Raw genomic sequence first — 25,382 nt, 5'->3', positions numbered from 1 at the left:
ATCGCCAGGTGGACTGCTGAGAAAAGGTCAGTACATTAATTGGTGACAAGAATGTAAAGAGGAAAAGGTGTAAATGAAAATAAAAACAATGTTCCCAAAATGTCGTCTGCAATTAGGTCATTTAGTCTAGAAAATATACAAGTATCTGTAGAAGGAGGAGCAGTGGAGATTAGGAACAATGGGATTCAAGTTTTTCCAAAATGTCGTGAAGGAGAAGACATCAAAACAAGCATAAGGCCGTGTAGAAACTGCAATTTACAACGTTAATAATACACTCTCACTCATTCGTTCATGTTCCACGAGGAAGCGTACAATCACACTGTTTTTCGATGCGCGCACAGTTATGAAATGCTAAATATTCTTGTTTGCAGCTTTGGATCAGTCGTATCTAGTGTTTCTGCAGATCTGGGAACCGATTCAGGAAAAAAAATGGTTAAAAATACATCTAAGTATTGCTGCGAACACTGTGTCAGTGTTCCGTCTTTTTATCACCTTGACACTGACGAATGCATCTCCACCATCAGCACTTATCTACACTTAGTACACCCACTCGCTCTGAGTCACCCGCCAAGAGACAGAAACTGTCCCATTGACTCTCACCCTCTCTCACTCCCGCACGCACACACACACCAATTCACGGCGACACAAACCCTGCACCCAAAGGTTTCTCATGCGAAATGTAACAAGTGCGCACCTAGCGTAAACACACACGAGGGCCAGCGTTCATGACTGACGCATTCATTTACATATACAATTACATACAGAGTAATATATTCTATTTAAAACTTACGCGTCCATGGCTTACGCAACGTGATTAGGGGCGCCGTGTTCTGGGGAACTGCAGGGGTGACACCTACTGGACACTTTCAGCTACTACCATTCCACCTGTTCCAAGTGTTCTCGAGGTATTTCATGAAACAGGTGTATGAATATGCTAACAAAAATCAACACATGCATAAACTGAAAACAACGTGGGCATTACGTGGGCGTGAAACCGAAAAGTGACGAGCACGTACTTCAGGCGAAAATAAAAATGTAAAAAAAAAAAAGTTTCTTCTTTATTATTCTCAATGATGAGATTTAAAAAACAGCAATCGACAACACCAATGCTGATCTGTGAGTATTTTTTTTTTTTACAGGGCCAGGAAAGGGCTGTTTCTGAACACTGTTCCATTACAGAATTACAACCAAGGGCCACACAATGCTTAACATCAAGAATAATCCTTCATTTCATGTAAGAAGTAACTTACGAAGTATATTACATACAGACGCAGTTTAAATGTAAAAAAAAAAACAGATATAATATATAAAATCATTTTTCATCCAGACTTTCTTTGCCCCGGACGAGTATATTACTGGCAAACCTCCAGTACCGAGTCAGACCCAAGCTGACTTCTTCCTTTGTATCAAACTGGTCAGATGCTGCACCCTTGGAGGAACATCACCACAGTGGGAAACCAAGACATATCAAGAGCAGAAAAATGTGGAGTCTCTCACAGACACGCATGAGACTCTCCTTATGGACAATGAACACATAGCCCAAATGAGTCACAGTCAATATTATTTTTTTATAACTTTTCTCATGTCTAGGACAACTGCATATGAGATAATAAAATAGTATTACCATATTACCATGACTCAGTGCAAAAAATTCAATGTAATCCAGTCATCCATCAGATAGACTCACAAAGTTATCAGACCAGGGGCGTCGTTAAAACTGTTTTGGGGGAGCTTTAGCCCCCTCCCAAATAAATATGTATTTATTGGCCTAAGTCATGAATAGTTTGCCATCAGCCCTCCTATCGATTCATATCCATTCACCCCCCCCCCCCCAACAGACAGAGACCTGGGCCAGGAAAGTGGAGGTCACTCTAACGAACTTCTGTCAGAAATTCCATCGGATACTGAAAACTCCTGGAAGTGAACATCACCCGCTAAGACTTACATGTGGAACTTCTACTCTCACTTCTGCAAACACCTACTGTTGGAAAGAAAAACATGCTACCATACCTATATACATTATGTAATGTATTCAGGCAAAACACAATTTAAAAAAGCAATTTATTAAGTCACAATAGTTCTTAATATTTAGCAGAACATAAAAAAAAAACGCGATCACCGGACCTTACCTTCTATGTCTCTGCCCTTTGAACGTTACTCCTTATCATGTGTGATAAGATATGAAAAGTACCAGAACAGCTGTTTTAGACAATGCTGTATTCAAAGTCATTCTGAGGAACAATGTGAATTTAAGGAGATGCTGATTACTTCACCTACACTAGTGTTTAACTCTAGCACAAGGAAATACCTAAATGAATATGAATATATAGCCCCTACATGAAACTACTGCTTGCTGCATGACTGATCTGTAAGGAAGAGAACCAGTGTATTAATAAGCGCAGTGTATTTATTGTTGTTCCACTCTCTGTTTTTAATCATCCAAATTCCTTCAGTTCACTGGTTGGTGTTCCGGTGTTGCCGTCCTCCCAGGGTTTCTCTTTAACTTCACTTTTTGGCAACAACTAGGACAGCAGACGGCACCAGACCTGGGGGAGGGACAAAACCAGTGAGAAAAAAGACATTTTATTAAGGCTTATTTTACCCACACCTACTGACATCAGCTCAACAAATGAATGCAAGACAGTGAAAAAATAGAGCTTAATTAAAATGATTTATTACACATCCGTGTATATTTGATGTGTTTACACTTAGCCGGAGTTAAAGTTTAAAATTTCATTTAAAAAATATGTTTATGTTTTTAAAATAGCTGCTGTCCCAAGGCACTTCATACTGGATGCAGTAGTTACTGAGACCCCAGGCTACACCCTCATACAACAGGCTCCGCCCTCACACCCTCAGGCCCAGGCCCCAAAGGCTCCGTCCCCCCAAGCCCCAAAGACTCCGCCGCCCCCAAGCCCCACAGACTCCGCCGCCCCCAAGCCCCACAGACTCCGCCGCCCCCAAGCCCCAAAGACTCCGCCGCCCCCAAGCCCCACAGACTCCGCCCCACAGGCTCCGCCTCCCAAGCCCCACAGGCTCCGCCTCCCAAGCCCCACAGGCTCCGCCTCCCAAGCCCCACAGGCTCCGCCTCCCAAGCCCCACAAGATACGCCTCCAAAGCCCCACAAGATACGCCCTCCAAAGCCCAACAGGCTCCACCCTCCAAAGCCCAACAGGCTCCGCCTCCCAAGCCCCACAGGCTCCGCTCTCATGTCCCAGGTACTCACCGAGCTCCCGCAGGGGCTTTTCCATGTCCATGTCAGTGTAAATGCGCCGGGGGTAGGGGGACAGCAGGGTGAAGTCCTGGCCTTCCACCCCGTTCATCTGCACATAGACTCGCACTGCAGCCAACGGCTCCTGCGCCTTGAAGACAGCAGTCAGGGTGGAGCCATCCAACAGACGCACCTGGGAGGGTGCAGGGGAACAGTGAAATGAGGAAAGAGTGCCGTCACAATGCGCTCCCCCCCCATCCCTCACACACACAACTCATACCTGTATCCGAGACTCGTCGTAGTCCTTCTTGGCTGGTGGAGGCCCTTGGCTACCCGAAGAGGCAGAAGGGGTGGCCTCAGAGGGGGGAGATGTAGGAGAGACCACTGAGAAGCCCCCCCCAAACTGGGAAGACGGACAGTGCACGTTGGAGTACAGCCAACTGAACAGTGACTGTGAGCCATATCTGCCTTTCATTCTGAATTAAACAGGGCCAGCAGAAGTACCACGATCATACATTTAATCATTTTATTAAGTCATACACAGCAAAGTAGTGACGACCGATATTATTCAAAGGAAGAAATTTGTATTTATGCAGTCTGTCGCCCAGGTGGGTGGTTCATAAAAAGATCTAATATACTTAATGACTATTAGATAAAAAAAAAGTTCTATCACACAGTTCTGTTACATTAATGAAGGCAACAGAGATGTTTCAGTCTAGTCAGTATCTCCAGCCTGCAGACATCTTCTTCTAACAGGCATAACAGACTCTAAGAATCTGAAACAGCAAGACAGAAGGCTGATGGATTCTGTACCTTCTGCGCTCTCTCTTCTCTGTCCCGGGCGATCTTCTCCCGAACTCGCTGCCTGGACCACAAAATAAGAAAAAAAAAAATGAGGTCAGCGTGAAGAGGTTTCAGTATTAAGGCAGTGAAGGCCAGATGACTGGTAATCTACTAGACCTGAGTCCCAACAATGAAATTAAACAACCCACATGGGATTCTCAATGGTGAAATGGAAACGCATTGTAATATAAAAGTCAGAACTAATGTCCATCTGGTGATGACACTATTTGCTGACATCATTGCCACCATTGCGGGTTTGTTTGTCAATGAGATGTTAGTGCTTGTTGAACTGCTGTTGTCTCCATCCATCCAAGAACAGAAGACCTGCACTTAGCGTCAGCAAATTTGGAAGTTAGCCCAGACGCACTTGGCCATCCTATCCTCCATCTTCTCCTTCCGCCGCTGCTCGGTCAGCTTCTTCATCTCCTCCTCCTGGAGCTTCTGCTTGACCTGCAGCAGCTCCTGGCCCTGCTTCCGTCTCTGCTTCTCCCTCTCCACCTCCTCCCGTCTCTCCCGCTCTCTCCTCTCCTCCTGCTTCACTTTCATCAGCTCCTCCAACCTGGGTGAAATACTCGCATCAGTATCGTTTACCTTGTTGTTTGGTCACAAACGGAGCAATGAGTGCACACAAGTAATTAGTTATTTCTGCTACATTACATGGCATCAGTTAAATGACATACAGCAGTTAACTGGTAATAAGATATACCAGCATTTTCAGTAATTTTAAATTACAATTAAGAAACAAAAGCAATTAGCAGATACTAGGTGCAAAGCAATGAAACTCTTTGAATGCTCATTTGTAAGTTCTATGGAAGTCCTACAGAAACACAACCTATATAGTTACAACATTTAGAAAAAAAAGGAACATCCAAAACACCATTTAAAAATGAACAATCCCCCTTTTCCAAACTGCGACCTGCCAGTATTCATTTCACCCATACTCCCACTTACTGTTCTCCCGCGCTCTCACACACACCAACCGTTTGATTTGCTCCCGTTTCTCCTCTTCTGTCATTGGTTTCTTATTTCCCTCCTCCAGTGTCACCTCAGCCCCCTCCTCTGCTGCTACAAGGTGCATACAAAAACAGCTGGTTGGATGCCAGGACGGCAGCGTGTATGGGCGCAGCGGCCCGGAGCTCTAAACGTAGAAGCCGATCTTTCGTAAATTTCCATACACACACAGAATACGCACTTTAAGTGTTCCGACTACTAGCCGTCATAGAATCACCAATGCTGACTATACAACAATGTTGCTATCACATTCATCTTAGCGCCACAATTGCACTCTGTGTAGTTCATTATACTGTGCAATATAGTTGACCATGATCATTATTCTGCAGTAATGCTACAATCGTCAACCGCTGCCTTTCTCAAGTGCAGTAATTTATCTCATGTGCAATAATTCATGTGCAACATTTCTCTTATACTTTTATACTTTGTATTTTTCTTTACACTGCTATATGCTGTTATTTTCCCTTACATTTTCCTTTTAGCTTGTATAGTTTTTTTTAGGCCTGTACAGGATGATCCAAACATCATCTCATTGTACAGTGATAATAAAGATATCTTGGGTCTTGTATAAGATTAAAACAGTACAAACTGTTTTATGAAACAAAAACAGGCCCACAATCCAATGGTTTCCTGGTACACGTCGGAATCAGACGGTAAGCAGCTACAGGGCTGTGCGGATGACAACCCTGTGCATTACCTAGTGTCGGCTCTGTTGGTATCTCTTGGCTGTCATTAGACACCAGGACATTCCCTGCCGGCGGGACGTAAGGCTCATCGATGTCTGGGTCATTCTCATGTTCCATCATCCTGTTGAATGATTTTTATAGAGACAAATTAATAAACAGGGCATCATGAAGTCATGCATGACTGGTACTTCCTGGCTTGGTAAACTCACCAGTCCATAGCTCTCTCTATACCCTGATTGCCAGTATGTGCAACAGCCTTCTCCCTATGAACACAACAGCCATCAGGACAGTAACCAACGCATAAAAAGCTAATTAACATAAAGCAGATGCATAGAGTACGTAAAAAAAATATATAACTTACGCTCTGTTTCTGTCAAAGCCCATTTCCAACAGGCTGTCTAACGTCGTGCATTCCGCCATCTTACTAAAAGGAAAACGGGATTACTTAAATAAATAGTACAAAATGAATCACACGAATCTATAACGTTAAATTTGGAGTATTGATGGTATAAATACATGCAACCAAATGAGTTGCTGGGTAATATTGTTACCCATGGTAGTTAACTAACTTGAAAAGACAGTATCTGGGCATGCGGTGGTTAAAAACTAGGATGATGTAGTCTATATGTAGCTAACGTGCTGTCTGTTTCTATCCTAGCATAGGTAACTGTAGTGGTAGTATGTTATCTGGGTTCGTAAAGACGTTTCAATACCTGTTGTGATTTTATTGTGGTTATGCTACAGCTCACCTAACAAAACTTTATTACACATTAACACTCAGCTGAATTCTATTTTGCGATCAGCAATATTGTCTTCTGTTAGCAAAATATCATCTGCTTACTCACAATCACACTCGCGAGCTTCCAGTCCGCATGTAACTCTACGGATGCCCGAGGAGAACAAAAAGAACGACTACCCGGAACGCGTTACACTCCAACCGGGAAGCAGTTGCGAACCTTGGGCACGTATACATTATTTATACTTAAACTACAGTTTTACTTTTATTTTTTTCATTAGCGAAGGAGTGCGCTTGGATTACAGCGCGGACGGACAAAGGGCTTCTTTGCCATAATCAGTTTTCGATATTTATTTAAGTTTTCGATATTTATTTATTATTCATAATATTTTTGTGCAAATCAGTGACTATTCTCACATTCCCGCAATGCTAACTTTTACATTGTGTGTTATCAGTCATTGGGTTTATTTATTTATAATTGTCTTGTCTATCTATTGACTTTACGCTTATATGTGGCAGTGCATTTTTAAATTACCCCATATCCATGAATATGCTGAGATGGGATGGTGCCCCATTCTAGGTTGTTCTCTGCCTTGCGCCTGTAGCCTCCGGAATAGGCTCCGGACCCACCGTGACTATGAACAGGACAAGCGGTTCCAGGAAATGGATGGATGAATATCCATGAATATGCTGAGTGAGCCAATGAAACCATACTTCTAACTTAAATCCAGGCATATAAAGTTCTGTATGAACTTCTGTATTTATAGTGAGTGAATTTATGGTCCTGGTCTTTATTATATGAAATTATGTGCTGAATATGCACTTGGCTGTCACTCCATCCATTTTCTGTAACTGCATATCCTATTTGGGGGTGGGTGTACAGACCCTACTTTGGAGGCTACAGGAGCAAGGCAGGGAGCATCCCAGGATGTAGCACCAACCCATCACAGTGCACACTCACAGGCCATTTGGTAACTCCGATTAATGTTAGCATGTTTTCACACAGGGCAGCACAGTGGTGCAATGGTTAGCGCTGCTGCCTCACAGTGAGAAAGTTCTAGGTGTGATCCTGGAGCTGGGGATAGGTCCTCTCTGTGTGGAGTTCGCACGCCCTCTATGTGGCTGTGTGGGTATTTGCCAGAGGCTTCGGTTTCCTCCCATGATCCAAAAGCATGGAGGGCTGGTTCATCGGCGAGTGCTAAATTAGCCGTGTTGTGTTGGTTCCTGCCTGTGCCCCTTGTTCCTGGGATAGGCTCTGTGACCCCAGTTAGGATTAAGTGGTTATGGGGATGGATGGATGGATGAATGGATGTTTTCAGACTGTGGGGGGAAACTTCACAATGGCATGGGTAGAATATACAAACTTCACATATACAAATCCATGACAGAGACTGAAACCCAGGTCCCAGAGGTGTGAAGAACCACTGCACCCTCCTGCAGTTACTACATTTTATTTAGTACCAAGTAGAACCCATTTTGGCCTCCAGAGTTGCTTAAGGGTAGACAATTTGTTTCTCCAGAGAGGCTGTTCCACACACCACTGCTGTACTGAGCTGTTATTTCGGCACTTGTGACCTTCCTGTTACCTTCAAGTTTAGCTATTCAGCCTTGACCTTCCTCATTATTAACAAACTATTTTTGACTACAGGGATGCTGTTTTTTCATCTCATCATTCTCTGCATTCACTAGACACTGCAGTGTGAAAGATCACAGGAAGCTGAATGTTTTTAAGATTCTGGAACCAAAGTGCATGACACCTACAATCACACCACATTCAGACTCTATTAGGACGCACATCTTAGTTCTCCTAATGTTTACGTGAACAATAAATAATCCTGTTGCTTTGCTCTGTGTTGTATGTGTTCAGTTTCAGCGACAGTTCGGAGGAATTTCATGCATTAGTAGGTGTGCCTGACAGGTATTACGTGTGTATAGTATACAAAGTGATCTCTAGCATGAATTATATACATGTGTAACAAATGTTAAAAAGCTTTTTCTTTTTTTAAAAAAAAAAAGTTATGAATACGAAATCCACTAGTAAAAAAAAGTTACATTTACTAATGCTGATGTCTAGCTTTTAATGGGATACAGCAACATCATATTTATTGATAACATTCGATACAAATCAACTCTTATCAGAGTAGGTAATTTACTTAGGGGGAAATATCATATTGATCTTTCCAGCAAGGTTGAGAGAAAGCAAAGGCGTGGTCATGAGCCTAAACGTTTGATGCAGGAAGGGTGAGTGAATTTGGGCTGTGATGAGGGACCTGCAAAAGGTGAAGAGAGGACTGATGTGTGTGAACCACAGGATCCTAAGGCAGCCAGCAGTGTGGTGTATGGGCTGTAGCAGGAAACACTACACCCTAGGGCTGGGTGATAACAAAAAAAATGTTATATTTTAATATTAAAATATGCATGAAAAAACACAGATAATCTACTAAACAGCTGGTGTTAAAACCTGCCAGCCGGGGGGGGGGGGGGTGGCGATTGCTGATCATCGTATTTTTAGTCTCTTTGGAAAATAGGCAATCAGCAGGTTGGATTTAATTATGATTTAAAGACGTGTCATGGAGTATCTAAAGAAGGTGGTTCACAAGCTTCTGTTAAGCACGAGCTAGAAACTACCATCATTATAATGGACGTTTATGGTACATACACTGTTACCATAATAAAATCAATGTGTTTGCTTTGTTTTTTGTCGGAAATGTTGGCTAAAAGCGAATTCATAAATCTTTCTCTTGCTTTTTGTGTAGCCTACTCTCCCGATGTCAACAACAATCAGTGGTTAATCACTGTCAGACTGCGCCACTGGGTTACTTATCTTGTGACAGCGATTAGCGATAATATCACCATGTCGCCCAGCACTACTGTGCACCTGACATTCAAACTCAGGCAGAGAAGAAACAAGTTAAGACTTTTGCTTACAATTCTGATACAATATATACAATCCAATAAGCAAAAGACTACTTTTCTAAAACTATTCAACAGATTTTTAGATACATGTTCCACCACCATTAAGATTATGTACTTCTGGCTGTGTAAACACAAACAGCAGCAAACGAAGCAAAACACTCTAGCTCACTGTTTGCCTAAACTGCTTATTCAGTCGTACAAAGAGAACATCTTCGAGGGCATCATTACTCATGCTGGGTCTGAGAGACAGGATATATCTGAGGCCTGAGACTGTACGCTGTACACTAACTTGTGTGACCGGTAGAGGAATTACATTAATGGCCAGTCTATACAAGTCAGGGTTGATGATAGAGGTATTCAACCAATATCTGAAGATATTTTCCTCCCTCTTCAGCCTTTCTTGACTTGCATATGCGTTGAGAGATGACATCACTGATGTTTTACACTTCATACCCTCGCTGCCAGTCTCGCGCTCCCTTGCCACAAGCATCTGCTCAATTTCATCATCTGCATCACTGGTGCCAGGTTTCTTCAGTAAATGTGTAGGAGGTGCCAGCTGTGTGTTTGGTGTGAGAGTCTGGATCATCCCCCAGGCTTGGCACAGGTGTCTTTTGGCCTGTTCAACCTGAGCCTCAGTCAAAAGAACTTTATACCTGGGATCCAGAAACACGGCAGCCAGAAATGCTTCATTTTCAAACAGCATGTGCTGGTGTCGGTTTAAACACTCCACTAACAGGGCTGAGAAAGGGCCGCCTATTTTGTCAGTTTCTATTTTGCATTTGAGCCAAGCACCAAAGAAGTCGCCGGCGGTCATCTGATCCAACAAGAGAAGCTTTGTCGTCATTTTTGCAGGCTGCAGAGTCCAAACCAGCTGATTAATCTCATCCCATTCGGATTCGTTTAAGTACAGTTCTGGAATAGTGGGAGCCATGTCTTCGCAGAAGGTTTTCAAGAGGCAAAGTCGCTCAAGCATATCAAAAGTTGAAAGCCATCGGTTAGGATAGTCAGTCACGGCCTGTGTTTGACCCAATCTCCTCAGAAACCCGGACACATTTGGGGTGCATAATTTCTCACAAACGTGTCTTGCCTTAGCAATTAAGCTAGATGTGTTTCTGTCTTTTAAAGCGTCCTCAACGGCCAACTGGAAGGTATGAGCAGAACATCTGCGGCCTTTCAGAACTGGACCCCCACTCCCAACACTGTGAAGTTCTCCATTCACATTCCCTGATGTCTCATAGATGTCCAACATGAGGAAATCATTGCTCTTTTCTGAAGCCTGTCCACCATTTCCATCAATGCCAGCCTCACCTGCATGCTTTTCTTCATCTCTATCAGCTCCATCAACCTCTGCCTCTTTATCACTATCTTCTGACACTAGACACTCTACATCTAGCAATGTTCCACCATCATCAATAGTGATGGAATAAACCTGTTTTAAATCTATAGCATACATCTTCAGGACTTCGCGCACAACTGCAGATAAATAACGGTCAGTGTGTTTTTCATGGAGTTCCCTAACAGCCAGTGTTAGGAGTATAATATGCTCACCTTCAGTGTACTGGACATTAATACCAAGGACTGATCGGTTTTTGTACGAGGCAATGTCCACCTTTAGCATTAAAAGTTTGTCCTTGAGTCCATTCCGTAGCTTTTCCCGGTCCCTTTCAGCCACTTCTGATACCATAGTACGAACAGTTTCACTATTTATTATGACAGTCTTGTCTATAGCCTCAAGCAACGGATCTATTATCTTTCTAAATCCTGAATCATCCATCAAAGAGAAGGGTCTGCCATTGACAGTAATGAGCTCAACACAAGCTTCTCTGAGGGAGTCTGGTGTGATGTAGACAGCTTCACACCGTGGTTGTTTTGCAACAAGACAGTCTATTGTCCTCTGATTCTCCATGTTGGAGACTGGCCTCTTGTAGGCTGAAGCTGATGGTGTGGAAGGGTCTTCCACTCGTGTGGATGTATGGAGTGTGGCAAAAACAGAAGGGTGCATCCTCTGAACGTGTCGCTGTAAATTGCCACCATGGTTGCCCGCAATCTCAGCTAAGCATCCTTCAATCTGGCAGCGGGACTTGTTGGAAATGGGATCATATGAAAAATAGAGTCGCACGGGATTCTCCTGATGCCGACCCATGCTGCAACTGAAAGAAACCGGCAACGGAGAGTTCTCTGCATTACAATGCAAATATTTAAAAAAAAAAAGTTAACAGCCAATAGATGCTGGTATTATACCCCATATGACCATTCATCAATGCTGCTCAACGACTCAACTGAAAATTCTCAATTGAATGTTGCTATGGATTAAAGCAGGGCTGCACGATTATGGCAAAAATCATAATCACGATTACCACCCTAATAGACGGCAAGGTGCCGCTTTTATGTTAAATATATTTTAACGTTCATCCCGATCATCTAATTACGTATGTATTAAGTCAATTATTACGATTCGAATAAGTACAACTGGCCAGCTACAAAAAACATTACGGTATTTTTTTTTATTGAGCTGTAATGTATTTTAGAAACGTCTTTAGCTCGAGTTTATTTGTTTCCATTCTTAATACATTTTCGCTTTTTTCTGTTCTTTTAACCATTTGTGCCCCGCAAACAATACTTTGTAACTAGAGCTAGAGGATTAGACGCCTGCAAATAATAATCTAAAAATACAGAGATAAAAAGAAATGTATGCCAACGGGGAATTTATAATTTCTTGCTTATTTAATATCCCCGTTGCTTAACTTTTCACTCACCTGTGAACGGTCGGCAGTTACAGCGTGTGCGCAACACAAAGTGGGAACGCGCCTATTGGCCAGTAGGAAGCAGGAAATGGAATGGAAACACATTTCGGCACACGTCAAATGTGTCTGCTCAGCAGTTTACTTAAATGCAAATTATACATAGGGTTATATAACGTTGACAGTGTAGGCATTTACATCTTTAACGTCACCTAACAAACCAGTTTGCATCATGTCTTATTTTTAATATCTGGATTTATTTGTATATGAACAATAAAGTTTGTTCAATTTCACTGACGTAATACGCATCTGCAGACGCCGCTGTCAGGTCCCTTCCGGTCTCCGCATGCGCAGACGTCTCGACATTGAGTTGCGTTGAGTCTGAAACCGTATGTAATTGCGTGACACTGGAAGCATAGAAAAATGTCCCGTGTATGTAAATGCAATCATATCTACATTTTGAATTTATAAGAGAGTACGGAAACTTTACTTTAAAGACAGTGCATAACACTAATCCTTCATTATATTTCTAGATTTACTGATATGTAGGATAAATGCTAATGTGTGTGTCTATATAGGCATACCCATAAATGTAGAAATGAATGAAACTGAAAATTTTGCTGTAGTCTCAATTTTTTCCAGAACTGTGGAGGTCCTCCCACTTACTAGAAAATTTGATGGTAAGTGGCAGGATTGGCACTACAGCCAACAGAAAAAACACACTGGTCCATTTGGGCTAGTGTGGTGCGGAGGTATCACCCATTGCATGGCTGCACTCAGGTTCGCATCTCTGATGTGGTTCGCAGTGTTTTGGGTGTATGCACTGCAATCAGTGCACGCCCCCTTACCTACACCCTGGCCCCCTTGCCTGCTTCTCATTGATGAAGGGCTTCATCTTGCTTTATGGGTCTTCAGCCCTATTTCTAGGAGCTATCTTTATTATTCTATCTTAATAAATTGTCCTAGCAGTGGACTTCACACCTGCATTTAATGTTTCCCATTCTTTTTGAAGGTCACCCTCCAATTTACAAGGCACTATCAGTTAAGTTGATGGTCATCTGTGGCATTAGAAAGTTGCTCCTGCCCTCCACCTGGCTGGATTTTGGTCATTGCCAGTGTCTCCTTCCTGCTTTACCTTGTTGTTGTGTACTGCTGTCTTAGAAACTTAGAGCCTGGAAGCACAACGATCATCAGAGTGAATCTCTTTTTCCAGAGCTGTGTGTGTGAGTGTGTGAGAGAGAGATACAGAAATCATAGAGCACATTCGTAAATTTTGGCATGATTTAAGCAATTAGGTATCCAATTTAAATGTACCATTGTACACTTTGTACTACAGCTATTGAAGCACTTTATTTTTAACTTGATGGGCAAATTACAAATTGAGAAATATACTCAATCCCGCCCAGGTCTTTCGATCTATAACATTGGCTGCATACTTTTGAATATTACATTTTTTTCCAAGATGAACTGTCAGCCAAATTTTGCTGACGTATGTCAAGAACAATGACCAGCTTACAGTCTTTTCCTAGAATTCGAATAAATTAACTGAGTCAGGGAAAGTGGTATTGAGAATACGGCTGTGAATTTACTGCCTTTAAGAGCTGCTGCAAGGGTGTCATGCTGGGTTTGTTATCACTGATAACCCATAATTATGTATTACTCTCACTTATTAACTATCAGCTATCCACAACAATTCAGGATTAAAAAGCACCTACATAGGCCAAAACAAGACTGGCCTATTTAAAGCACTTAGCCAACACCCTCATCACTATTGATATAAAACCATCACTATTTCCCACCCTCCTAAAATAATTTGTGAATTGTGAAATTCAACTTTATAAAGAAGTAAACGTTACGTAATTACATCTTTGATTTATGTACACATTCATATTCTGCTGTAGTCTAAAATAACCAAAACATTTGTTTTTTTTAATTCTGGTGTAGTACCTTTTATTTTATACAAAAATATGCAAGCAACCTTGAAATTGTTAACTAAACACGCAAAAAACAATTGTAATGTGTTCACCTATTCTGCAATTTCCGGAACATTTTAATCCAGCACACTGTATACTTAGTCAAAACTTTGAAAATAAATGGAATGGCATCGTTTCAGACATAGAGAGGTGCAATGGACTTAATGGACAGCATCCTTTTGTGCAATCTCTAATGCAGAATGAAACCTCTACAAGAAGCCACACTTCGGGGGGTGGGGGGGGTGGTGTTACATTTCTCATCCAGACTGACATGTATAATTCAATTTTTGTTCAATTACCTCAACTTCACAGCTACAAAAGAACGCTATTCCCAATCATACCAACATTAAAAATGTCTATGTCAAAATACAAAATATCTTACTATCATTATATATTCAGGTACAAGGTGACAGTTAATGTCGCAGTTATGGATACACTGTTTCATCAAAGCTTAAAATGCATTTATATACACACACACACACTTAAAAAAATCCTAGTCTACTTCTGGAATGATGCTTAACATAATATGACGGGAAGATTTTGTTTGTTGCACAAAACACTTATGCTTCCTAAGGAAGAATCAATTCAGTTTGAAAGTCTGCATAATATACAATAACACAAAAACCAGAAGATACAGAAGGCAAGTCATCTATAGAGAACAGTTTAGCAAGACACACTCGGGGATAACTTTCATTGATGGGTCTCTGGTCCTGCGATTCTTAAGGACCCCCACATGCATGGCCAATCAAAGTCAGATTGATGCACATAATACCTCAATCATTTAAATTTTCAATTTACATCAGGTCAATTTAATTAAATGGAGATTTTTAAAACTATGTAATGCTATCAACGTGCTATCAGGAATTATGACAGAAAATTGTGAACGACATGTAAGAAATTGGACAAGACTTCAGCCAAACAGAATCCCAGTAATTTGCAAACAAAGCAGCATTGCAATAAGTCTGCACAACCAACTAACAATTAGATGAAATCCCAGATATTTGTTTTTTTCTAAAATCAGTCTGACTTCATAAACACAGATTAAATTTAGCAACATTTAACATATATGCACATTTTACACATTAAAAAGCCTACTGTTCAAACTGTTAGGTATATAAAAGTATTTACTTGCGGGTTGTCACTGTATTTGAGCATGAAACAGTTTTGTGTGCCAACAGTTTCACTACCATCCAAGGTTCTTCTGAAGTCTGTCTGGTCTTCCACATTCTGTGCTGTTTTTAGCTGGGAGGATAGTACTGATTGTAGTTCCAAGGATTCTGGTAGCCATAAGCCCCATATTGCTGTTGCTAAAAGAGCACAGGGAACAGAGGCAAGTGTGCGAGAGAAAGAGAGGACAAGCACTGAAAAGGCCATTCAACCAAAAACGATCATATTTCACTTTTAAAAAAAGCACCGACACACTGAGAAAAGCGGTCTAGCTTCAGTACCTGGTACCAGCCTCCGTATCCATAGTGAGAGCCGCTCATATCGCCACCCATCATTGGTGGAGGCGGTGTTGCCATGGCAACGGGAGGCATCGGAGGTGTGGCCATGGAAGGTGCTGGCGCGCTCTCTTCTAGTTTGCTCATCTTCTCAGGGTCATCGTTGTCCCTAGAAGGGGTAACACAAATTGTAACTCAATGTAAAAAAAAAATAACAATTAATGATCCATCCATCCATGTTCTGTAATTAACATCGGCATGTGTTTTTGGACTGTGAGGGGAGACCAGAGTACCTGGAGGAACCACATAACCAACCCACAGGGGCAAAATCAGAATCTGAGAGGAGGGAGAGCACTGTCAGGTACGGAGTGGGGTGGGGGAGGGGGGTGGCAGAATAAGCCACTCTGTACCTTATTAGTCATCATATGTATTTATCAATGCAATCAACAATGCAGCATATTCATTTGTCATTATGCTGTTTTAGCACTTTAAAGCAATACAAAAACTAAAATTGTGATAAAAAAAAAGTTATTTGTATTTAATAGTGTTTAATGATTTAATGTTGAAGGAGGCGGAGCTGTGCTCCGGCAAGGTGCGATTTGCACATAAAGAGGCGGAGCTGTGCTCCGGCAAGGTGTGCTTTGCACATAAAGAGGCGGAGCTGTGCTCCCTCTATGTTTAAACCCTGCCAGCCCATGCTTACCCATTCTCAGCACCTCGCTTTTTGCTGCCAAGTTCTTTCAGCAGCTTCTGATGCTCGTCGTAAACAGTCAGGACGCTGGTAGAGAGGAGAGACAGTCACCTTCGAGGTACAGTAAGAAAAGCCTGAGCACTTTGCAAGACCCAGCGCCCACTGACCTCTGCACCGTGGCCCCGAAGTCTTCAGCGAATTGCAGGCCACGCTGGGAGAAGAGCAACTTGGTGTGAGGAGACAGAGGGGCCGCCAGGGCTCGGCTCACACACTGCTGCACCCCGATCCCGTTACCTCGGGGGTCCCCCGCCACCTCCAGCTCTAGGAGGTTCAGGTGTAGCTTGCTGTTGTCCTGGCGGGAAAACAAAAACAAAATAAAATCAGGGGAGCAGTGAAAGAGGAGCGATTAGCACAATTAAAAGGAATGAAGCAGGGATGCAGAAAAAAAAAAAATCGTCGGAAAACTTGAAGAACGTACAGATGCTCCTCAACTTCCTTCCGATGGGGATACATTCCAATGAAGCCATCATAGAGTGAAAAATACGCAGGTAGATTAGGAATATATGACGTGTCACACTTGGGTGTTTAGTAGACATAATGGTCTTGGGGAAAAAGTGGCTAAATAGGGAAAGAAAAGTGTTACACTGTTAAACGTGATGTGAGATGTTTACGTGGCGCGGCTGGGTGGAAGCTACCATCGGCTGCGGAACGAATCAAAATTCAAAGTTTGTTAACGTTCGAATGCTCAAATGCGCATCGCTATCGCGCCATCATGATGGCAAAATATCATGAAGTCGAACCACTGTGACGATGTTTTAATGGGGACTTTGTGCACAGAGAGGATATTTGTATATGTGTCTCCATCTGGTTAGCGCACCGCGCCTCGTCCCCAGCTGCCGCTCACCGGGCTAAGCTCGATGGCCTCCAGCAGCACGCTCCTGGCCTTGGCTGAGTTCTTGGACAGCTTCAGCAGCAGCCTGGCCAGCTTGATGGAGTAGAAGGCGTGCAGCGTGGGCGTTTCCTTGCTCTGGAGCACGGCCTCCCGCAGCAGCTCCTCCGCCTGGTCCAGCCGCCCCGTGCGGCGCTCCAAGCCGGCCCGTCGCAGTCGCACCATCGCCAGGCCAGGCATGGCCTCCTCCAGGCTCTTCAGCACCCTCCGGGCCTCCGTGATGTTTCCTGGGAGCGGCCACAGCAGGAGTCATTACGAGAGAATAGCAAGACTACTGCCTCTAATCTGCATCCGGGAGAGGCAAGGACAGGGCAGGACGGCTGGGGGGCAACCGTTTCCCCACATTTACACCCCAAATCAGTGTTTTCCAACCTGGTCCTCAGGGACACACTTCCTCTCTCCCCACTTCCAGGGGCAAAAAATGTGGACTGTGTGTGGGTCCCTGAGGACCAGACTGGGGAACACTGCCCTAAGCCATGATTTCAGTGTAATCAGGGAGCTGGAAGGAAGAAAAAACCTGGACTGTCTGCAGGTCCCTGAGGACTGGACTGGGAAACACAGTTTTAGTGCAATTAGGGAGCTGGGCCCCTCCATTGGCACAGCGGCAGCAGATCATGGCACAGAAAGCCGGGACGCGAGCGGGATGTCTCACCGTGCCTCTCCTCGAAGGTGGCCCACTGCAGGTGCATGCTGGGCTTGTGCGACAGGTGGACCTCGCAGGCCCGGCGGTACACGGCCTGCGCCTCCTCCACGCTGTGCTGCTCCAGGAACCGCACATACTGCCAAACGCACACACGCCACGTAAGGTAGGGTAACGGTACGATACCGGGGCGATCGTCAACACAGACACACAGGCGACGGGTGGGGTAGCAATAAGCACAGAGTTAAATAATGCGCTAAAAATATCCAATAAACTATGAAAGCAAAGTCTTTCTGTAGTTCAAAGGGGTCCGAAGCATTACTTTAGGTGAGGAAAAGCTGGATAAAGCTGGTCTTCCCAGATGTGAATATACATCTGCACACACCTCAGTGATACCAACGCATCACACACGCATCGTGTCCTCATTTTAGATCTGCCAGCGAAAAATACTACCCTGTCAGATTCTGTTCAGTCACATTCAGGAAGCCCCGCACTAACTAATGCTTTTGTACTTTATGGTCCCATGCTGGCATATTTCCATCCCTGATGACAAATAATTTATAGCTAAAGGGAGCTACAGTTAAAGGCAAAGGGCTGCAGGAGGCCTCTGGGGGGGGGGTAATAATTCTGTAAAGGGGTAAAAATCTGTAATAATTACAGCAGCAGGAATCCTGGGTCTCGTGGGACCAGTGTTTGGGGGTTGGGTGTTTCTCGATACCAAGAACATGGCAATAAATTGTCTTGCCAACTTGCCTCCCAAGAGTGAACATGTGGCGCAGTGAATCATGGGATATGTCTCGTTTGGCGAGGATGCAACCCATGTGTCCTTGATATTTGGGGGCGGGGCAAGAACGACATCCGGGGATTCCTGTCCTTTGTACTTATGTTCTTGAGAACTGGAACTGGTCTTCAGCAATGGGAGACTATGTAATGGGTACGGGAGAACACGACCGAGGTCGAGTTCGCAAACTGAGAAACACCGCTTGTGTTCCTCAGAGCCTCACCTTGGTCCATAACTCCTCGTACAGTGCGCAGGCGATAAGGCAGCGCTCGAACAGCACCAGTACGCGCCTGCGTCCCGCCCGGCTGCCATCGTCCTCCGCCTCGGGGACCCTCTGCTCCGCCTCACTCATCTCCCAGTCCAGGTAGGAATGCCAGGCCTTCAGCTGGGCTCGGTCCAAAGGCTTGACGTGGAAGTATGGCCTCTTTATCTGGAGGGAACAAACGAACAGTGCAAATTAATATACCAGTCAGTTAGCGAGAGTCAGTATTGATCTGGGTCTCAGTCAGTCTTTTGTTCCCACTTGACTGAACACAAATGGGACACTGATACCGAACTCAGTTAATTATCCTAAATAATGGAGAAATCTCCAAGGAATTAACTATAAATAAATCCACATAAAGGATGTCTTTTTGCACCGACATGCCTAGGGATAAGGCAATAACTAATTTTGAAAAATAAGCATATTTATAAATAATCATCAACACCATCGTCATCACTTAAATCACACATCCATGGTACAACTCAATATTTTATTTAACACGTCTAGATCTCATTTACCAGACAAATATATTTCTGGATAGCAGCAGATAGCTTGAGGCTAATTAATCATCATTAGTGGTTCATTTAATAAATAACCATCTCAACTATATCAATAGGCAAGTCAGTCACCACATCAACAATCTTGTTTTTCCCTCAAAATAAGCACTTGTCACTCTGTCAGTGACACTGACGGTTCTGCTTTGCTTGCAAGGATGGAAAAAGTCTTTTAAAATCATCCTTTAACTTTACATTGCCTGAAAAGGGAAGACTTTTCTGATGCTGCCTGCAAATAGCTTTTATTTGGTTCCCAAACTTATAAAAAATATATATATATACTGCCACACCCATGCTGACAATGTCTAAAAAGCTGAATCAGGACTTGGGTTTAGGGTACCGGGTTCCTGCACAGAACACTTACGGCTGTTACTTACTGAAAACAATAAAATGTGTTTTGATTTATCGATACTAAATCAGTAAGTGGTAAACATGATCACAATTGGATCACATCCCTCTGGCAAACCCAAACTATCACTAGCAGCTGAAGGCCATGAATTTCAGGGGTACTGCAGACAGACTCTCTCTATCTGCAATTACCAGCTATGTCCCTACCTTGTACCGGGTAGAGAAGGAACTAAAAGAAAATTTAATGTCACGAATATAATGACCAAAATTGTCACGGTTATCAGGATTGATTATTTTTAAAACATGCTGAAAGTGTATCAGTACTTTCTGAAAATTAACTAAACAGTTTCACCAAGTTTTATATTGAAAACCACAAACTAGAAGCACTGTGAACTTTTGTTTGCATAAACGGCAAAATAAAAACATGACCAATACCTCATGTAAACGTATGAAACCCATATCAGATACGCATTTCCATGAAAAATCTCCAGGTCGCTGTCGCTGCCTTCCGCTGTGTTTCCACTGACACACAACAATCCCATGTCGCATTGCTCCATGACTGATGCTGCACAGGACTTAAGGTGAGCTATTCAAAGCGTGATAATCAGCCAGGTAAAAGCTGAAATGGTAATACTAATGGCGGTTTACCATGAAACTTGCAATCGTTTCATCTTTACGTAGTACCCAGTGCTTTGGGAGAGCCAGAAGGTCACTCACCGCCTCCTCAAAGGCCCACCGCTTGCCCACCTCCAGCTCCGTCTGCTGATACAGCTTCTGTCTGTCTGCTAGCAGGAGCTCCTGCATTTTCTGTACATCCTCCTCCTGGATGAGACAGACAGCGTTACTCAGCTGCTGAGGCAGGTCGGGCTGGCTCTCGCATTGCCCTCCTTGCCTCCCGAAAATCCTCGTCTCCTCACCGTGTCCTGATCCTTCGTGTTGCTGTCCTCCGGGGTCTCCTCCCCGGGGGGCTTCTCCTCAGACTCCTCCCCCTCTACGGGGGCAGTCTCGCCCTGCTGGCTCTGCTGAAACTCGGCACGGAGGCACTTGTATTCCTCCGGGGGAAGGAGGTCTTTGGGGTGGTGTGCAAAGAGGTGAGCTCGAACCCTACAAAGGCAGTGGATTCTGAGCAATCCTATAAACAGCGACTGCTCTCCCCTCATACACTGTTTGCCAGAATGTTCAATTCAGCTGATATATCCTCATTACTGAAGGCTATCTTGCTCACCATGGACCAGTACAATTAATGTAATGAGCTGGGCAGGTCTGCTGGGATGATCAGGATCATATTCGCCTACACTGCTTAGGGCAGGGGTGTCAAACTCCAGTACTGGGGGATGGAGCCCTGTGTAGTTTAGTTCTTTCTCTGTTCCACCACAAATGATTCAGGTCAAGAGCTGTGTGCTAATTAGCACAAGGAGGTGCAAGGAGTTGAATCTGGTGTGTTAAATGAGAGGAAACCCAAAAATGCACAGGGCTCCAGCCCCCCAGGAGTGGAGTCTGACACCCATGGCTTACGGTGACATCACTAGGGGCAGGTTTAATGCCTTACTGAGCAGCCCATGAAATGATGAGAGAGACCAGGTCCTCGTGGTGGCATGTGACGGAAGGGGAAGGCTACCTCTCGAAGTGACCCCTGTAGAGCTGCGTGGGGATCCTCATCACCCTGCTGTAAATGGCCGTCACCGCCCGCAGGTCGCCCTGCTCCCGCTCCCAGTCTGCATACATCTCCCAGAGGCGATCGGAGTGGAATTCAAGCCCCGCAGCAGACACCGCGGCCTCGAAGGCACTGGAAACACAAGGTCCCAGCGTCAAAAGACTCCCCAGTTATCGAGATATGAAGACATTTAACGGCTGATCTTCATGGTGAGAGTACAGGATTATTAAAATAGATTAAACCCAAAAAGTAAAACTTCAAAAATAACTATAAAATATTACAAGCAGTTAAAATATTCTAAATAAGAGCTAAAATTATTATTAAGAAAAAGCCACTGGTTGGACTTTACTAAAAACCTCTTTTACAGAACATGAGAGACCAGGTCACAGAAAAACACAAAGTGGACAATCCTGGTGCAAGGGGAGCTTGGTCTGACAGCCGCAGACGGTTTGCCCTAAGAACAGAGAGCACACTGCACCCAAAGCTATGTCTGCGGTCCAGTGATTAACAGTGCACGTCAGTTCACCAGCAATGAATCCCACTGGACCGCCAGAGGACTGAAGAGCAGATAAGAAAGCTGCTGTCCGACAGCATGGCGGTCAGGCAGGCTGGGACTGACCTGCGGATGTGCTGCGTGGACTCCGGCAGGTTCATGTTAAGAGTGTCCTGCAGCAGGGTGATGTAGTGGATCCACAGGTCCAAGCTTAAAGGAATGGCCTTCAGTCCGCGCACACACACCTGCAAGTAGACGTCCGTCACACACCGGCACTGCCAGTCACGTAGCCTTTCAGAAAATGCAGGGCATTTACGTTTTTTTTTTTTTAATTAGCAGACGCTTTTGTCCAAAGCGATATACAGACGAGGCGAACAGCACATTACAGCACGTGTGCGGTCAAGGAGTCGTCTAAGCGCAAGTGCGACTAGGCTGAGCTTCCAATGAATGTCCGGGTAAAAGTGTAAGCAGAAGCTCCACAAAATCCTCCAAACAAAGCAAGAACTTCACAAAAAATTGGTCCTATTCAATGAGCAGAAAGTGCAACATTCAGAGCATTCAGGGGTATCCCTGGAATAGAGGGATCTTGTGGGATTGAAAAATGAACCGAGGGCACTGTTCTGAGATAAACGTTTTCTATGGGTTTTCTGCCTATTGCTTCGAATAACCAGGCACGTGACTCTGCAGAGCAGAAGGATGTCCTACAAGGCTAAGCAACAATGCAGGACTGAAAGAGGAAGCAGGAACACCTTCTCATTTCTGCACATCACTGCCACCTACCTCCTGAGCTCTGATCGAGTTCCCCGCGCGCCTTTCCAAGTCTGCAAACTTCTTCCAGTAGCCGTAACAGAGGGGGTACCTGACCAGGAAAGCCCCCAGCGCCCGGCGAGAGGCTGTCGTGTGACTCTGTAATCAGAGTGCAGGTAGGATCTATTATTCCTTATAGTATAACTTGGGTAAATACTGCCGTCTTATTGTTCCAGAGATGTCACCTGGGTGTCGATTACGTTCATGTAACCGTACATGTAGTTCCGGCCACTAAATAATCCTATATATTTCATTAAACATGTTAATATAAAAACACGTGTGACTTTTTACTTATAAATAAACAGTCATTCTTACAGCATAATTTTCCATAGTTTTCTAAATGCAAGTGCATGTCTGTTAATGGTTTCTATGGTAATCTAACAAACTTGCTGCTTCCGGTGAGCAGCCCGACCACACATTCTGTCCTTATAGGGACTATATTCTTAAGAACACGTTGGAACATTACTAATTGATAACTGAACTCATTTTCTTTGGGAAAAATTAACTATGAATAGGTCGTTCTATTATTTTCTATTCGTTGAGCTGTGGTGGAAGCGGGATAAAGCACTTCAAGGAGTGCTGTTATACGAAAATAATCAACAATAATGATAATCATTACAACCAAGGTGCCGTTGATTATTTTCATACAGCCACACACCTTGCCATGGTTCATCCCTTACATAGCTGGTTGCTGTCTCATGGATGCCTGTAGTTGTCCCCTAAGTCATATAAGTGCTGTAAGACAATATGTAAGTCGCTCTGGCTAAGGGCGTCTGCCAAATCCTGTAAATGTAAATGTAAATATAAACCTAACTGGAACAGTGACACAAAACACAGCACCTTTTTATCACAAAACTACGCCTAGTCTCTACTCACCTCTTGTTCACAGTACTGCAGGAGGTCCGTCCAGCTGGAAAACTCCTGTGGGTTGTCATGGGCCACCCGCCACAGTCTGTCGAAATCGACGGGAAGCTCGCCCTCCTCGTCATCGCCTTCCTCCAGGGCTGTCGGATACGCTGCAGTACCGCCGACGTCCTGCGTCTCCGCCGTGTGCTCCGCCGTCTCCTCGGGCTGAGAGCTTTCCGGCTGTGGGGGTTGTGGGAGTTCTGGCTGCTCGGCAGGCATGACCTCAGGTGGGACGGGGGTTTCTGAACAGGACAGCAGAATGCTGAGGTCAGCGTTTGGGTCACAATGGTGCTCTTCTTGTAGTGATTTGTTCAATTAAGCATCATTGTTAATGCAAGTTAGCTTATCACTAACACACACAGACACAAACACATTTATCTCCAGCTTTAAAATCAATAACATCAATTCCATGCTTAATTATTCCAGATTAGTATAAGAAGTGGATAGGACACATGTAAAATGAGAACTCTCTTCCTTTCATTACGAGGTAAACAAATGCCTCGTGAAGCTGTTTTAACAATTACTTCAATTTGTTCAAACACAACAAAACGCCAACACTTTCTGATCGTTAACTATACTATCAGGTCCAAGTTTAACACGTTTCTTCCCCAGTGTTTGTGAAGAATAATTTATAAAGATGACCAAAGTCCATCCATTGGCCAAGAAACGGAGAACTTAAAAGCAAACTCATGATAAACTTAAGTTCGTCCAAATGCGTATCTCTGTATCATACTGACAAATAGCCACCGTAGTTATACTTTTTTATAATAATTAGTTGTAATTTGTGCATTTCTTATACTTCCTGGAATACAAAAGGTGTAGTTTCGTGAAACAATACATTACACCTGTAGATCACACTAACCTACTCATTCAGTAATAAACAGGTGAAAGAATATTCAGTCAAGAATTTCCTCCTCTTGAAACCAGTGAAATAAAAAGTAGAATGACTGAAGGACAGATAACGGTCATGGAGAAATGTTTATGCCTTTTGATCGTTTATACGCAACACTGCACGAATCCGCTGGCAAAAAACAGTCAAATACTGCCATAATACATTTTGAATGAGTCTGGGGGAAAACAAATTACACATAATGCTAGTAAAATTATGAACGCCGCAAATGACAAGAAATCGTTAGAAAAATCTCCATTTCAGGCCGTTTAACCCAAATCGGTCTAAACTAGTCAAAAAATAATTATATTCCAAGCGGAACGTTATTTGCAAAGCCAAAGGCTGTGCGTTTCCTCAGTTAGCTGCCAGCTAACGCAGTAACCTGAGCTTCAGCTTATCTGCGTGAATCAAGGCTGGCTCACCGCCCTCTTCAGTCTAGCAATTACGCGCCAGAATCGCATCAGTTTTTCGGCAACATCAAATGAATATGCATTTAATAACAGACCTAGCTCTGAGCTCACATCCCCGTTGCTACTCATGTCCAGTCCTTCCGCCGCCATGATTGAAGATACAACTGTACCGCGGTGTGTGACGTCATCAACATGGGACAAAGGCTATGGCGACTCCGGTGGCGGTCGATCACCTGTTAGCGGTGCCGTATAATATATACATTTCTATGCACGGCCCTGATGCGTACAATTACAATGAATGAATGATATGTCGTTTCATGAACTATCATGCTACACTATAATGAAGCGTACCTGTAATACGCAATTTAATGGCGACGGCTGATGCTTGGTATTATTTACTGAGGAACTAGTGCCTGCAGGGGCTGGATTCGTTATCGTT

At 43.8% G+C, this 25,382-nt stretch overlaps 3 protein-coding genes and 1 long non-coding RNA gene across 7 annotated transcripts; 1 reads left to right on the top strand and 3 right to left on the bottom strand.

The window, feature by feature from the left end:
- Nucleotides 1–1,546, top strand: LOC125750775 (uncharacterized). Its single transcript, XR_007400420.1, has 3 exons — nt 1–26; nt 1,140–1,234; nt 1,420–1,546. It is a non-coding gene; the product is annotated as an uncharacterized LOC125750775 (long non-coding RNA).
- Nucleotides 1,547–1,575: 29 nt separating this feature from the next.
- On the bottom strand, nt 1,576–6,719 carry ubxn1 (UBX domain protein 1). 3 transcript variants are annotated; one of them, XM_049029015.1, is made up of 10 exons: nt 6,597–6,719; nt 6,113–6,175; nt 5,961–6,014; nt 5,763–5,872; nt 5,035–5,119; nt 4,422–4,613; nt 4,025–4,076; nt 3,492–3,614; nt 3,227–3,404; nt 1,576–2,546 (listed from the first exon to the last, which is right to left on the bottom strand). In XM_049029015.1, exons 2-10 carry the CDS (start codon nt 6,169–6,171, stop codon nt 2,506–2,508), a joined length of 894 nt encoding a protein of 297 aa, XP_048884972.1. In that variant the 5' UTR covers nt 6,172–6,175; nt 6,597–6,719; the 3' UTR covers nt 1,576–2,505. The 3 variants fall into 3 exon arrangements, with proteins under 3 accessions (XP_048884972.1, XP_048884974.1, XP_048884973.1); XM_049029017.1 differs by having other exon boundaries at nt 6,113–6,171; nt 6,597–6,659; XM_049029016.1 differs by having other exon boundaries at nt 6,465–6,604.
- A 1,203-nt stretch (nt 6,720–7,922) lies between these two features.
- On the bottom strand, nt 7,923–12,355 carry LOC125750773 (uncharacterized). The gene is made up of 2 exons (XM_049029014.1): nt 12,160–12,355; nt 7,923–11,553 (listed from the first exon to the last, which is right to left on the bottom strand). Exon 2 carries the CDS (start codon nt 11,544–11,546, stop codon nt 9,564–9,566), a length of 1,983 nt encoding a protein of 660 aa, XP_048884971.1. The 5' UTR covers nt 11,547–11,553; nt 12,160–12,355; the 3' UTR covers nt 7,923–9,563.
- Nucleotides 12,356–14,345: 1,990 nt separating this feature from the next.
- Nucleotides 14,346–25,181, bottom strand: si:ch211-114c17.1 (pre-mRNA-processing factor 39). Of its 2 annotated transcripts, XM_049028301.1 has the most exons (14): nt 25,039–25,181; nt 23,615–23,886; nt 22,712–22,837; nt 22,058–22,176; nt 21,403–21,570; nt 20,702–20,888; nt 20,502–20,606; nt 18,844–19,050; nt 17,852–17,978; nt 17,155–17,426; nt 16,418–16,602; nt 16,263–16,337; nt 15,566–15,728; nt 14,346–15,424 (listed from the first exon to the last, which is right to left on the bottom strand). In XM_049028301.1, the coding sequence occupies exons 1-14, from the start codon at nt 25,091–25,093 to the stop codon at nt 15,356–15,358; spliced, it is 2,130 nt and encodes a 709-aa protein (XP_048884258.1). In that variant the 5' UTR covers nt 25,094–25,181; the 3' UTR covers nt 14,346–15,355. The 2 variants fall into 2 exon arrangements, with proteins under 2 accessions (XP_048884258.1, XP_048884259.1); XM_049028302.1 differs by lacking the exons at nt 14,346–15,424; nt 15,566–15,728 and adding an exon at nt 15,766–15,895.
- Between the last annotated feature and the right edge of the window lie 201 nt (nt 25,182–25,382).

Source organism: Brienomyrus brachyistius, chromosome 10, assembly GCF_023856365.1.
Source record: "Brienomyrus brachyistius isolate T26 chromosome 10, BBRACH_0.4, whole genome shotgun sequence".
Lineage (NCBI taxonomy): Eukaryota > Metazoa > Chordata > Actinopteri > Osteoglossiformes > Mormyridae > Brienomyrus > Brienomyrus brachyistius.
The sequence above is the reverse complement of the archived record's forward strand: the minus strand, read 5'-3'. Positions and strand labels throughout refer to the sequence as shown.